Consider the following 13482-nt stretch of genomic DNA (forward strand, 5'->3'; position numbering starts at 1 on the left):
GTGTCTCCGACGACTGACAACTCAAAGTTTTTTTCCCCATTAAATACAACATTGACCCTTCAATTAACAAACATTACTAAACACTGGTTAATATTTACAGACGTGTGAATTCTATTATAATGGCTCCCTTTGGTGTCTGAGTTGCTTTAAATATGTATCTGTTAAGGGATTGTAATTACTCTCTTTCCTATTGATCTGTTCCTGATCCTATTTCCTTTAATATTAACTGAAGAATGTCCTCAAGTATTTCAAAATGACAATGGTCCTTTCTACAACGATTACAGTTTTTCTCAGTCTCTTTGGTACATTTCTCAAATCAGAATTGAAATTCTCAAAACTACTTGTTCAATTTTCACATCATTGTGTCACTTGTGCACATCAAGAAAGCAGTTTCTCATTTCTTTGAACAAGTTGCAAATGCTTTGGTTCATCCATGCAAATGATTATGAACAATTCTCTGCTGTTTCCTACATTATCAGTTGCTTATGTCATGTTGATCAAAATGTATTATAATGGGTCTCTGCTAAATAGTCTCACTGCCCACATTTAGGCATTAGTTCATCACGTATGTCTTTGCATGCAAAATGACTGAACAAGTTGTCATAATATATCAAGGATATTTCTATGCATTTCCATTTGACTTTTTTCTAAGTCTGTCCTGAATTGGTAAATTGCTCCCAGGTGAATCTTGACTTTCTCTAACGAAGGGAAATGTGTGAAGGGTTAGGGTTTTCTGAAATCGCTCATATTTGTGATGTGGATGAGAATTTGTGGCCCAACAGACAGGAATGTCAGGAGGTGTAGGAAGACTGTACTGTAATTCCTACAGCACTGCATGTACAGCTTTCCCTAAGGAGATTGTCCTATATTCACATTTCTACTTTTGTTGTTTTTTTTTCTGTGCTATGCAGCTCTGTTTTCCTTTCTGTATCACAATGACGTGGGTTAGGGTTAATCTTGTCAATCCCGTCCAGTTTCTTGCAATCAATCTCCCATGCAAGTGTCCCTTACAATTTACAATAATTGTCATCAAAACTTTAGCCATAGTTTACATCAGAACATCCCTCCAGAGTACACTATTATAATGGAAACATGACTAAGCAATTTGACTGTCTTATCCAGACAAAATGACACAAGAACTTGTGATTCTGATGGCACTGACATGCTCATTGACACAGATATTTACTTCTGAGAAATGAACTAAGGATTTTGAGCACGAGGCTGGCTTCTGCATGTAATCCATGGTGTTTTGCTACTTGTACGAATTAGTTTGAGAAACGCACGTACTGTTGTGCAAATATCGAGGATAATTCGAAAAATATATCAAAGCAACTGAGAAAAGCTGTTTGTCAACCACAGTAACAGACTTTTCATTGTTCAAAGAAGAGCGGCGCCGCTGGTGTAGTGGTATCATGCAAGATTCCCATTCTTGCGACCCGGGTTCGATTCCCGGGCGGCGCACACGTTTTGCTCCGATGCTCGACACTAAACTGTTACAATATATTGCAAGTAGTTGATACACTTCACCGCAAAAGTTATAATCAAATCGTTCTGTAGTTGTGAGACATCTCAGCAGACTCTGGCTAACAATATTCCCAGATGTGTCCAGCTGTTATTTTCCTCAACGTCTTTGCACTTTGTTTGAATAAGCAACGACTACGAAGCGGCTAACAAAATAATATTCACCACAGCTTTGCAGAGTCAATAATAAGTGTCTGTGTGTGCAGTTTTTTGCCATGCAGATACAGATGTGGAGGCACATCTCTGAGTGTGGGAGAAAGAGCGCTTGATTTTGGCTTCATTTCAGCGCGCAGGTTGACGCTGCTGACGCCGCTCCTCCGCCATCTTCAACTTCCTATTGTTTGCATCAGACGGAGGCTGTCTGCGGTGTGTGTGAGCAGAGGCGGCCACGGATTTATCGTTAAATAGTAGATATAGTCTTTACGGTCGCGGTCGCTCAAGTTCAGCACAATTTGTATGTCAGTGGACTAAAGAGCTCTCAGGACGCGACCACTAAACCTTGATGATGGAGGACGATCAACCCAGAACCTTGTGAGTAACGGCGGCCCTGTCTATGCCCTGGAATGGGAAGGCTTCGTCTAACTACGGCGCTTCCGAAATGTTTCCACGTTGTTGTTTCTATTAAGACCTATAAAACCATGTCGTTTTGACACACACGCGGGTATTTAATTTGCATTATTGTTTCACGTTGGCAATTGCGACGTTTATACATGTAATACCGTAATATATTTACCGATATGGACACAAAGTTCTGCTTGATTTATCTGTATAAATAGACGAAACCGTAATTCGCCCGAAAATGAAAGCCAGTAGCTAGCTAGTGCTAGCTGCCGTTAGCAAAAGATGTAAACGCATCCAATAAGTCACTTCCTCTTAAACGCAGATGTTTTTATGAAATGATAGTTATATTCACTAAGGTTGTCGCATTAAGAACGAACAAGCATTATGTAGACCGTAGCTGGAAGGATGTAATTATTAAAGTACCCCTAGCTGCCAACACACTTAGCCTGAGGCCCGTGTGGACCGGCTAGCCGTGTTTTAGCTAGCTAGCAGACAAGCCACGTCAACGCTCGGTGAGACGACACGGGACAGTTCCAGAGAGGGGGTGACCATACTCGAGTTGTTTGTGTAAAAATTCCTATTAGTATTTAGTCCTCTTTCATTGCTGTTTATTTGCTGATATAAGGAATTGTTGTGGGCAGTAGCTAGCCCGGTTAACTAGCCTTTGTTTGCATGATACTTCCTGTTTGACAAAGACTCCATTCCCCTACATTTCTCCTTGTTTGCAGGTATGTGGGGAATCTGTCCAGGGATGTCACCGAGCCCCTCATCCTCCAGGTCTTCCAACAGATAGGACCCTGCAAGAGCTGTAAAATGATCGTTGATGTGAGTGTTATTCCCTCTCCTAAGGATGGTTCGACTGTGGGAACTGGCATTAGGCTTTGGCCTGAAAGGTTGTGGTGCTGTCTTTGAAAGTCTGCACGTGTTATATGATTGATTTTTCCCTTCTCAGTCTGTCATGTCAGGTCTGACACACCAAACTACAGTAGGTGGCTCTTGTCATTAGCAGTGATGAAAGTGTTTACTTAATATCAGTATTGTTTTCCCGTTGACAGACGGCTGGAAATGATCCATACTGCTTTGTGGAGTTCTATGACCACAGGCATGCTGCTGCCTCATTGGCAGCCATGAATGGAAGGAAAATAATGGGTAAGGTAAGCTATCGTATCTACAGGGTGAGTGGGGATGAGGAGGGGTTTTGGGAATGGGAAATTAAGGTTCATGCTTTCTAAAGACACAACATACTGCTGCCATTGATATATTCCGTTAAATGGATAGGCAAGAGAAGGCTGCTAGAGCTTTAAAAAGTCAAAACAGATATTACAAATTTCAGACTGTCAAAAAATTATTTCTCCTTTGGTAATGCTAGTTCCTTTCTGGCTACTGAAATGTAAAGGTCTGGAAATAGTTATAGTGTTAGGTATGAGCTGTCTTCATGTGAATGTTTCAACCGAAGTGAGATTCCGAAGACAAATTAGTGACAAATATAATTCAGGGGTGCAAAAATGCAATCTTGGAGGCTTGATGAAGCCAGTTTACTTAGTACAATAGAGCAAACCATTAACATTTTAATCTGCAACATATAGAAGACCTCTGGGCCACATAAAAGGATATTAAAGTGGTGCTGGATAGTGTAATAATGAGTTCAGTAAAAGGACATAAACCGGAACCACAGATGACTGTGGCGCTGACCTAAACAGCCGCTCTGTTTATATTAACTGTATTTGTTAAAGCATGTTATTGTAGTTTATGCATTTGTTGTTTTTGGTTTATGCCTTTGATTACAGTGGCCCCTTTTGTATCATCCCATGGTTGTGCTCTTGACTTCGTGCTTACAGTTTGATACAATATCAGTGAGAGATAAGGCACCATTACATTTAATTTAATATCTCTTCATGATGATTTTAGATATTTAAGCACTTTTTGAGGCAGCCTTTACATTCGTTCCCCCTTATAATGAAGGTTTTGCTAATTGATGTAAACATACACCACCTGGCCTGTTCTTTGTCTGCCCTTCTCTGCAGGAAGTCAAAGTCAACTGGGCCACGACGCCAACCAGCCAGAAAAAAGACACAAGTAGTAAGTACTTGTGCTTGTTGGTAAGGACATATGCTTCATGAAATTAATACAGCAGAGAAGTCTGATTCATAAGTACTTGATGTTTTACAGATTTGGAATGATAGAAAATCCCATTACCGTCTGATTTTCATTGCATACATGCTTTATTTTAGTCAAGACAGCATGTAACCATCTTGGACAGGATACAAAAGTTTAAGTCAGTGCCTGTAATGTAAGATACATATAACTATGTTTTTCATTTTATAGATCACTTTCATGTGTTTGTTGGAGACCTCAGCCCAGAAATAACCACAGAAGACGTCAAAGCTGCCTTCGGTCCATTCGGCAGGATATCGTAAGTATCAAGCTAATATTTGCTGATGAAGATGATTCAGTTGGGGATAGACTGATCTCTGCTACCAGGAAGCAATGCGATCCCCATTCCTGCTACATACTAGTAAACCTATTAAGAAAAACAGTGGGGTACATTCATAGACTTTTAGACATTGTGATGATTTTTTTTGAAAGTCAGTTAATTGCTTCAGTAATTTTTTAGGCAAAATAACAATTATTAGCAAACTGTAGCTCCTTAAATGTGATAATTTGCATGTTTTCTGTGGTATCTGTGTTACTAAGCTAAGTATTTCAAGTTTTTGTACTGTTGGTGAGTAAAAAACAAGCATTTTCAAGAGGTCAGCTTAGCCTATAGGAAATTAAAAATATTTTATTGGTACTTTCTGAAATTAAACATTTAATAGATTAAAAAAATCTATAAAATAATTATTAGTTACAGCCCTGAATTGCAGAGTTCAGAAAGCCACTGTAATGTGCTGTCGTTGATGTTTTTGTCCACAGAGATGCTCGTGTGGTGAAAGACATGGCTACAGGGAAATCTAAAGGCTATGGTTTTGTGTCTTTCTTTAATAAATGGGTAAGTTGACATCATTGTGTTTGTACTGCTGTTAATAGTTGGGCTCTTAAAAGCATTGTGTGTATACATCTCCAAAGGACAAAACTGGTTCTTCTTCTTACTTTAAAATTGGCACAAAGATTGCCTCTTGATTTGTGTTGTTCGATTTTAAAGAGGTACATCTTAGAGTTTATGTTGTTGGCCTTTACCTTGATTAGTTAATCAGATTCTTTATTTTTACAGGACGCAGAGAACGCCATTCAGCACATGGGGGGTCAGTGGTTAGGAGGCAGACAGATTCGAACTAATTGGGCCACTAGAAAGCCGCCCGCCCCAAAGACTACCTATGAAAGTAAGTTGTCAAAAATATGCAGATTTTGTTTGCTGTGGAGGTCGGATTGACAGGAGAATTGTTTCCTTGTGTTCCTGCCAGATAACTCCAAGCACCTATCCTTTGATGAAGTAGTGAGTCAGTCCAGCCCCAGTAACTGCACTGTGTATTGTGGTGGAGTCAGCACAGGACTGACAGGTAATGAATACAGTGAAAAATGTTGTTAACATAAATGTGATAATAACACTGACAACACTGAATACAGCAAAGGTATAGGTTGAATAAAGGAGAAGAGGTGTTTGCTGAAAAAAAAAAAACAGTGAGCACTACTTTTAAGGAGATATGTATATTCTTATCTAATCTTTCTATTATTATTCAGTAGTATTTCAGTGAGGGCAGAAGTGATAGTGAATTTATCCTATTAGCAAGTATAGTAACTGTGTAGCTTAGAACTCTGTACTGTAGATAGGGTTGAGCATCGAGAGCCAGTCCCAACTTCGAACTGAACTTGTTCCAAAATTCTGCTTCCAAAGGAATCATCAAGTCATGTGAGCTGACTGCTTGCCTGTCTTACTCTTCCTCTAATACACTTGTCTTAATGAGTTGTGAGTCTAGTGTTTCTCTCACTTAACCAACTCAGCCATTGCAGAGTTGCTTGATTCGCAGGTGAACAGTGCACATTGTGTGATAATCACTTTAATTTAGGAAATGCTACAAAACACTTCATGAGGATGGAATTGGACTCCGCTGTTGTTAACAGAGTAGCAGAACGTACTTGAAAATATTTAGAATACCAGAAAAGAGACCATTGTTGCTACAGTTGTGATTAATTTATCTTGCTCTGTGTTTCTGCTCTTAGCATTTATCAGTGGTAAATAGTGTCTCAAAACTGTTGTGTGAAGAATGCAGGGAGACATTGTAGTGGCATGACATGAACAGGACTCTTTATTTCTCTTCTGCGACAGTGAACACAACACAGAGACATTTGATAACTATTGTGCTCATTGAAGCTCGTTACAGCTGACTAAAGTATCTGTACTGCCCTTCTAGCAGCTTTACTGTGACTGCAACAACATGAGATACTCACTTTACACAACAAACCCACTGCTTTGCATCTCAGCTTTCCTCAGAGTCAGGTTGTGGGTGTGTAAAGTCACTGATTTGAAAAACATAACTATATTTATTTGTGTAATTATTACATGTTTGTTTACCTTGATAGACAGGGATAGGAAGTACTCAGATCCCTACTTAAGTAAAAGTACTAATACCACAAAAGTTCTGCATTCAACATTTTATCTAAAATAAAATCATGTTTTGTGATATTTGAAAACGTACTGGGGTATTAAAAGTAGTCAGTGTAGAAAGATATGCCGTAACTGTTAAGATATTATGCAACATATTATATTATTACATTATTTTTAGTCATGCATGAAAGAAAAAGAAAGATTTTATTGATGCAGTAACCATATCTACGACCTCCTGAAACTGGAATCATTAAAATAGAAATGATACCAGTCATAGCTATTGAACCCCGTTGTTGTTAAAAAAAAATGATTACAACCCATGATTGAGCCATAACATTGCACTGAATGTTATATTTAAAACCGCAGTAATTAGTTAGTCAGTAGTACTTAAATTATTCGTAACTAAAGAAATGTTTTGGTCATTTTTTAAAAAGTTAATGTGTCAAATTCTCTGTGTCGTAACACCTCAAATATGAGGATTTTGTGCTTTTCTTTGTCAAAGATGATATAGTGGGAAATTACAGCATTTTATAACGTAATTTGAATGACTCATTTTCAATGATTCTGATGCATTGATGTAATCTATAACAGGCGGGGGCTACACAAACAATACTGCGCTATGGGATAAATTAATTTGCAATTTTGATCTTTTCGGTGGAAATGCTATATGTGATTAACGCTTTGATGCACAAAAGGAATCACAACTGACCCAAATCCAATGGAAAATGGGTATCTCCTGATCCACACTGTGCATCAAAGGGTTAAAAAGATAAATTAATGCATGCACTGCCTGTTTATGTCATTACAATATTTTAGCTGAGGTTATTTTGCTCAGTGAGGTTTTTCAAGGTCCTGTGGTGTTATCAGCAAAGTCGTGATTTTAACTTGCAACCACCAAGAGACCTGTACCCGAGGGTGATAGCATGGCATGTCTCTTTTGCAGCTATTTTTTTTAAAACACAACCCACATAGAAACAGGATCTAATATTCACTGTCTGCTTGGCTTTTAGAGCAACTGATGAGACAGACTTTCTCCCCTTTTGGACAAATCATGGAAGTCAGAGTTTTTCCTGACAAAGGCTATTCATTTGTGAGGTATGTGGAATTTATGTCTTTTCTGTATCATTTTCTTTTTCAAGTCAGGTCAAAGTATGATGTGGACCCTAGACACATGCAGCAAAACTATAGTACACTGTGTGGTAAAGACAACAGCCAGTATTTTGAGGATACTGTGGACTACTGGTATGGCATGTTTTTAATGCTATAAGTTGCAGGAATTGTACAGGTTTTCAGACTGTGCTGTAATTTTCTTTCTTTCTCTGTTTAAGTCCTTGGTGCATGTCAGTCATCTGTGTTGGGCTTCACACAGTTTGTTTACAGTACAGATCTCCAGCAGTGGCGTTGGAATCTATGAAATGCATAAAATGAGATTCAGTGTTTCCTTAGTCTCTCTCTCTCACTCTGTTTTGTCCAGGTTTAACTCCCATGAGTCAGCAGCCCATGCCATTGTGTCAGTGAATGGCTCTTCAATAGAAGGCCACATAGTGAAATGCTACTGGGGTAAAGAGACCCCGGATATGATGAACTCAATGCAGCAGATGTCTATGCCCCAGGTAAATGCACCATATTCTGTACATGCTGTGTAAAAAAAAAAACAAACAAAAAAACAGCATCTAGTCATTCAGTTCTTAGGAGCTCCTAGGACGATATAACCATAAGCTTCTGGTTAGTGCTGCATTGTGTTGTGGCGTGGTATGTATTTTAAACATTAGATGATTAGAAACCACATCTCGGGCATCATCGAACATCACAATGAAAGGAAATTGAGCATTTTGCCTCTTTCATTTAGTTTCATGTTTAAGGGTTAAAGGGATAGTTTGGGATTTTTGACATGAATCTCTATGGCATCCCTATCATTAGTAACGTACACTCTCACTGTCTTACCCCCGACAGTGTCCCGTGAGCCGAGTTCTGGTCCGGTTCTGGTCGCGGCGAAAGTAGTCCGGCAGGTTTCCAGGGTCACTTAAATAAAACGTATTTCTTCTAAAAACAGCATGTGTTCAAAAGAGTGATTTATTTGCATCACAAAACCCATTTCCACGAAAAAGTCACACCACGTAATCACTTGGCACTACTTCCTGTCCCGTCGTATCAATGCGCGCTGTCCTCCAGCTGACTGCTGCGTGACACAGCAGTCAGCTGGAGGACAGCGCGCATTGATACGACGGGACAGGAAGTAGTGCCAAGTGATTACGTGGTGTGACTTTTTCGTGGAAATGGGTTTTGTGATGCAAATAAATCACTCTTTTCACACAACATCACTACTTTCGCCGCGACCAGAACCGGACCAGAACTCGGCTCACGGGACACTGTCGGGGGTAAGACAGTGAGAGTGTACGTTACTAATGATAGGGATGCCATAGAGATTCATGTCAAAAATCCCGAACTATCCCTTTAAATGAGCTTCATATATAGTAGGTACTGAGACCAAATGTGTTGTCCAAGTTTAAAAGGATTCGAATTTAAAAAACATTGTTTTTGTCATTTTGCTGTGGCTTTGAAACCATACTTCTCCTTGTGACATGCCCAGGGAAATGGACCCATTGGTCCATGTGCTTGTAACATCCCTACATTGCATCACATGGTGACCTAATGTTTGTCCAGTCAGTTACTGAATTTTGCAAGTTCCCAGCAGGAAAGAAAAGTTACAAACTTTCCTGGTAAATTAAGGTTTGTGATTACTAAGACTGTTGAAGTGGTGGAGGGTAAACCATACTTAAACCATACTTTATGTACTAAACCTTACAGCAAAACAAGATGGGCTTCGCTGCAGCCCAGCCCTATGGCCAGTGGGGCCAGTGGTACGGCAATGGGCCACAGATCAGCCAGTACGTCCCGAATGGGTGGCAGGTCCCCACTTACGGTGTCTACGGCCAGGCTTGGAACCAGCAGGGCTTCAAGTAAGTAGCACGGTGTGCACAGGGCTCCCCTTCACCGCCTCCTTCTACTCCAGCAACACCAGGGTCCCCCCTTCAAGATCGGGGCAGCGAGAGCCAGCTCTGGCCACAGGATGGAGCCATGGCCTCCCTCCCCCAAACCCACCTCCTCCCTGCTCCTCTCGCCAGCCCCTCACCTTGCTCATCTTGAGAAGATTGAGAAATAAGCATAGACCCACACAGAACAATTTGAACTTTAATTTTGTTGCTAGTCATGTTTCAGTGTGTCATTACTGCTCACTGTGCACAGCACATCCTAATACCTGAAGGCTTTTGTTCCAAAATGTTTTTTTTTTTGTCATTTGAATTATAGTCCATAATAACGCAATGAATGTAAAAACACTTTCTTAAACTTCTAAAATCTAAATTTTGAATTTCATTACGTTGAATAATTGACTAAATACACTGAACACAAAAAGTAGTAAATCATCAGAACAAAGTTTCACTTTCTGTTCACCTGGGGAATTTGCTGATAAAGAATTAATTTCCCTCTGTGTAAGATTGCCCAATGTGTGTAAGGACTATCTTTAAGCCTGTTCAGTTGTTTTTTTGTATGTCTTCATTCATGTCATAGCTTTTTACATCTTTTTTTTGTGTGGTTGTTTTCATTGATTTATTTTTTACTGATGATGATTGATCTGTACATGAATGTCAACAGGACATGTTAAATATCATTTGTAGGTTCTCAGATTTTGGTTTTATTCAGACAGCCTAAATGCAGTGATGTTGTGTGCACCCAAGAACAATAAAGAAGAGGTCTTATGTTGCTGACAGTCTAACATTCTTGGTGAACATCTGCATAAACGGGCTCCGCACAAAGATGTGAGGTAGATGTAACTGAAAGCAGTGTGTTTGGTTGTCAAATGTACAGTAAATGCACAATTATTGAGACAGAGGCTAGACCTCTCGACTTGAAATTTGAAGATAAAACTTTATCCTGTATAAGCTGTATAATCTCCACACTGAACTTAGAATTTAGTTTTATTGCTGAAATGCAAAATAGCCTTCAAGTACATCATGTGAATCAGGGGAGAATGTATCACTTATTTCTAATAGTTTGTGGCCAAATGTAGATGTGTGACGAGAAATGAATTTGGTCTACAGTGTGGTTTAACTATCTAAAGGCTGGTTTCAGCTGGGGTGGAAAGGAATATGTAGCTTGCTGCGCTTAGCCTGTATGCTCTTTGTCTGCTTGTCCACCCATGTATAATCAAATGACACTTCCCTCTGGTCCCTCCTAAAATTCCTCCACTTTCTGTTTTTATTTCCTGTTTGTTTTTTGTGTTTTTTTTTTTTTGCTAGCTTGATTTTTTTTTACCCAGCATTCCTCACCCTCACAACCTCTGATAACTCTGTTTGCCTTCTTGTTCTCATTCTAGCCTGTCCAGGTTCTAGTAGCTCTAATACAAGCCGTCCCTTTGGCTCCCTTTCGCCTTGTCTCTTCTAACCTGCTGGCATTTTGTCTTTCTCTCTCTCTCTTTCTCTCTCTTTACCTCGTTTTTTGCAGTCACTTACCGGCCAGTGCTGGGTGGACTGGCATGAGCGCCATCAGTAACGGTGGCGTTATGGAGCCTACACAGGGATTGAATGGGAGTATGCTAGCCAACCAGCCTGGCATGGGAGCCGCAGGATACCCCACACACTGATAGGTGGGCAGGGTGGGAGATTTGTCAACCATCAGCCTCTTATTGGCTGTACGGTGCCCTGCGGGGCTGTGTAACACCGCCTCCTTTTGTGGCAGGACTAAGACTTTTACTGGGATGTGGAACCTAATGAGAAGGTTGACGTCTGTGAGATGTAAATGGGATTTCATGGGGGGGGCTGAGGTAACAGGAGCCAGGGAGCAGCGATTTGACCCACACAGGTATTTACACCCTCTGTGGTAGGCAAGACTGGCCATGAACCAGGGCTCTTACCGTTTTTAAGTTAACTGTAAATGAGTATAAAACTGTAAAGGAGAAACTTTTGAATTTTTTTTTCTGGGTTTTACAAATTGCTTCCATTTTCACATCTTTTCTCTCAGACAGCCACCAAGAGTTTTTTTTTTTTTTTAAAGAAACTTAAAAGTCTGAGTCATGCTAAGTTATGAATCTTAGTTGTTATTTGAGGAATGGAAAGCTGTTTAATTTGTTCTAATTTTCTCTTGGATTAAAATCAATTGCAGGGATTGTTGCCACTGCTGTTTCTCTGTAAGGGCAGATAAATATTGCACAGTTTTTTCCTCTTGTACTTGCTAGACAAATTTGACTACCAAGAGTGTTTCCTTTTTGCATTCCATTTCTCCTTCATATCTTTCAGACAGCCTCAAATCTTTTCGCCACATGTAAATATCCATTCATTCATTTGAAACAATGTAAGTAAAATGCTACTGTTAACTGTGGGTGCTTGCTTTCATTTTTGTTTTGATAACTCGACAGTTAACTCCGACATTGTACGTAGCAGAGTGGCACTATCAAATGTGACACTGGCACAGTGCAACACACGATTCTTCCATGCAGGGATAAGACAGCATTGCCATGCAGTGCATACTTAAAATTTAACACAATTCAAATGTTAAAGGGTGAACATGTTTGACACTTCTGATGTTTTTTAAAGATCTATTGAAACACCAGTATTTTATATCAAAAATCTGAGTGGATTCAACCTTTACACTTGCTCTTTTTGCCAGAGAAATGGGGAGGCCTACATTGTAACTGTTGCCTTATAGAGCTGGTTTCTTTTAGCTTACAAGATACCCTTTTTAATTAGGCAGTGCCTACAGACATTTTGAGACCCTTTTGTTTAGAAAGGTGTTAGCCCTGAGAACTGATGACTCTGCTACTGTAATCAATGTTTTCTTGCTTTGTCCAATTAAAATGCTAATGCACATAAACCACACTGTATTTGCCTTTTTCTCACAGAGATATGGAAACTATACATAGCCTTGAATCACAAAAAATGCATCTGATAACTGTTTCTGTCTCGAGACTTATTTTTACCTTCAGAGTTAGTAGATGACATTAACAGAGCTTCAGGAAAGCTTGCAGTCATCTCAAAATTTGAATATGGTTTTGAAGCCCCTCTTTATTCATCATGCTCTAAGCAGGTCACATTATAGCTACAGGTTTATTTTGTAATGCTGACTTTTAACTGTGTGTGATTGTGTACTTTAATATCTGTGGTAGTATTGGACAAATACTCTATAGCAGCACAGTATCATGTAGTTGGGCCATTGGGCCATATTGTGTAGGCACTGCTTGTAAACATCCTACAGCACCTATAGTTTTGTACCACTGAAGGTACCTAACACCTGTTGATTTAACCCTTAAAACCTCACAAAAGTTACATATTTAGAAGTTTTCTCATGAAAATATCCCTTTCTGACTGTAAATCATTTATCTCAAACTTTACACTGTTGCTTCCTCTAGAATTTGCAGATCGTTTCAGTCTCTTCCTCTCTCTCCACCTAAAATACTATTGCATAAAAATAAATATATGTTTTAAATAAAGGTACAGCATGTGCATTGTGTGATGTTACTGTAAAAAGACTTCAGCACTGAATTCCTCCTGGGTCCTAGAAATAGAGCTTCAGGTGCTCTATTTCTGGAGTGCAGACATAATTAATGGTATTAATCACACCTATGCTTTCCCTGCTGTGACTGGAAAAGTATTTGCTTTGGGAAAAGTCTTATAGAAGTTAATGGTATTTAATTTCAGATTAGAACCAGAAACAAAGCAAATTACCAGATATCAAGCATTTTGAAACCTTTAAAGAAAAGTGGACATTTCTTTATGCTGACCAGGCAGAATTTTATGTAGGAAACCTTAAAACAAGAGTCTTTACTAAAAGCTTTAAACTAACTGGTAGTATTTTTTGCACTG

The 13482-nt window shown here is 39.4% G+C and overlaps 1 protein-coding gene and 1 non-coding gene across 2 annotated transcripts; both read left to right on the top strand.

Moving 5' to 3' along the window:
• The first annotated feature begins 1390 nt into the window (after positions 1 to 1390).
• Positions 1391 to 1461, top strand: trnag-ccc (transfer RNA glycine (anticodon CCC)). The gene has a single exon. It is a non-coding gene; the product is annotated as a tRNA-Gly (tRNA).
• A 388-nt stretch (positions 1462 to 1849) lies between these two features.
• LOC111583069 (cytotoxic granule associated RNA binding protein TIA1-like) lies at positions 1850 to 12493 on the top strand. Its single transcript, XM_023291993.3, has 12 exons — positions 1850 to 2052; positions 2811 to 2907; positions 3138 to 3236; positions 4107 to 4161; positions 4408 to 4495; positions 4996 to 5071; positions 5294 to 5402; positions 5484 to 5579; positions 7636 to 7720; positions 8100 to 8238; positions 9434 to 9585; positions 11129 to 12493. The coding sequence occupies exons 1-12, from the start codon at positions 2024 to 2026 to the stop codon at positions 11265 to 11267; spliced, it is 1164 nt and encodes a 387-aa protein (XP_023147761.1). The 5' UTR covers positions 1850 to 2023; the 3' UTR covers positions 11268 to 12493.
• Positions 12494 to 13482: the final 989 nt, after the last annotated feature.

The sequence above is a fragment of the Amphiprion ocellaris genome, chromosome 6 (genome assembly GCF_022539595.1).
Source record: "Amphiprion ocellaris isolate individual 3 ecotype Okinawa chromosome 6, ASM2253959v1, whole genome shotgun sequence".
NCBI lineage: Eukaryota > Metazoa > Chordata > Actinopteri > Pomacentridae > Amphiprion > Amphiprion ocellaris.

What these genes read in the sequence shown, in the direction of transcription:
- LOC111583069 (XM_023291993.3), top strand. Translation starts at nt 2,024, where the DNA reads ATGATGGAGGACGATCAACCCAGAACCTT. An exon ending in AGTCAGCACAGGACTGACAG is followed by an intron (nt 5,580 to 7,635) that starts GTAATGAATACA and finishes CTTGGCTTTTAG; the next exon opens with AGCAACTGATGAGACAGACT. An exon ending in AGCAGATGTCTATGCCCCAG is followed by an intron (nt 8,239 to 9,433) that starts GTAAATGCACCA and finishes TAAACCTTACAG; the next exon opens with CAAAACAAGATGGGCTTCGC.